Source organism: Penaeus monodon, chromosome 22 (assembly GCF_015228065.2).
Source record: "Penaeus monodon isolate SGIC_2016 chromosome 22, NSTDA_Pmon_1, whole genome shotgun sequence".
NCBI lineage: Eukaryota > Metazoa > Arthropoda > Malacostraca > Decapoda > Penaeidae > Penaeus > Penaeus monodon.
Window position 1 is genome coordinate 8,035,195 of NC_051407.1, and position 1,777 is coordinate 8,036,971.

A 1,777-nucleotide genomic window follows, 5' to 3' on the forward strand; every position below is an offset into this window, starting at 1 on the left:
AGTAAGCTACACAATCCCTTGAATGCCTAGTATATAATAAAATCCAGGATGCCGTGCAGTAGTTAAAGAAAGGATCATTTATTTCATTTTATTCATATCATTAGAAAATGTAACAACAATATCAACAAAAACAAGAATTCATTCTTTTGTTTTCCATATGAAAGTCATCTCTCCTGATGCTCCAAAAAGGACAGCGTTTCCACTAACAATTGCCTTAAGGAGCTCCATATGTGTTTGATGGTGCACTAACGTGACCACCACCGGAGCCAACGCTGATTCCAATTTCTCCGCTGTCTCCAAAGCTACCTACGAATCCTCCTCCTGCTTGTCCTACCCCACCGCCAAATCCTCCGCCTCCCGAACTTCCAACAAATCCACCTCCGGCTGCTCCACTGCCGCCAAAGCCACCTACCAATCCTCCACTACCGCCAAAACCACCTCCCAATCCTCCTCCGCCACCCAGTCCTCCTGCGCCTCCAAAGCCTCCCCCTCCTGAACCACCACCTCCGGCGCCACCGATGACTTGTCCTCCTCCACTGGAAGCTGCTTGGAGGGCTGTCTGGAGGTCCACACCGCTAGGGAGTTGAGGATTTTCTCCTTCTGCATAGTTGACGAAGAACACTTCTGGACTAGAAGCAGGAGGAGCTGGTACTTCGATGACTTGTTGTCCTCCTGCTCCACTGGCCTTATTAAGGACGTACACGATATTCTCTTGCCTCGGTGGTGGGATAACAATCGGCTCAGGTCCTGCGCCTCCCTCCGGAATACGAACAAACAGGATATTGTGATCAACCCTCGGCGGTGGAATCCTTGGTGGTGGACCACTTGGAATGGACGGTTGTGCAGGGGCGTCGTAGACGTACACTTTTCTTGATACTACTGGAGAGACACAGGACCCGTCCACATGTAGGACCGTTCCAGGACCGCATCCTCTGCCCGATCCGCCGCCACTAGAAAATCCTCCTCCACTTCCGAATCCAACTCCGCCAGAGAATCCTCCACCGCTAGAAAATCCTCCACTCGAAAATCCTCCTCCACTTGAGAATCCTCCACTGGTGAATCCTCCGCTCCCGCCAGAAAATCCTCCCCCACCTGAGAAACCTCCTCCACTAGAGAATCCACTTCCTCCAGCAGAAATTACACTTCCACCAGAGAATCCACCTCCACCAGAGAATCCACCCCCGCCAGAGAATCCTCCTCCACCAGAGAGTCCTCCTCCGCTAGAAAATCCTGCAGTAGAGGATCCGGGAGCTCTATATCCATCAGGCACAGCAGTACATACAGCAGCGAGCAACGATATCGTGACCTGAAAAAAGGAAACCAATGTTATCTAGTGTAACAGTTTTTAAGCACATAATAAACCTTTATGGGTACTATGAGTGAAGGCGAATAAGTTATGGAGATCGATACTGAATTTATCAAAAGCATCCCTCACTCGAAAAAAGACTTTATTCCGGGTATCCACTTCCACAATGCAAACTATGCTTGTTTTAAACTTCATATAACATCCAAACGGAAAGCTTGGGGCTCAGGAACCACTCACCAATAGCTTCATTGTGAAAGCACTATTCTCTCCCTGATAATACCATCTTATATACAGCGTCTTACACAGGACCGCCCACTTTTCCTTTCCTAAGGGAAACTCTCAGGACCTGCAAGCTGATTGGTCTCTGGAAGCAGAAAAAAAATGAAGTGTTGGGCACGAAAGAAAGTTCACCTAGAAGAAAGTAAAAGTTAAATATGCAAGAGAATACTATAAAGAGGATTATATGATATG

The 1,777-nt window shown here is 47.9% G+C and overlaps 1 protein-coding gene across 1 annotated transcript; it reads right to left on the reverse strand.

The window, feature by feature from the left end:
• Positions 1-80: 80 nt before the first annotated feature.
• LOC119586893 (glycine-rich cell wall structural protein 1-like) lies at positions 81-1,555 on the reverse strand. The gene is made up of 2 exons (XM_037935629.1): positions 1,544-1,555; positions 81-1,306 (listed from the first exon to the last, which is right to left on the reverse strand). Exons 1-2 carry the CDS (start codon positions 1,553-1,555, stop codon positions 215-217), a joined length of 1,104 nt encoding a protein of 367 aa, XP_037791557.1. The 3' UTR covers positions 81-214.
• Positions 1,556-1,777: the final 222 nt, after the last annotated feature.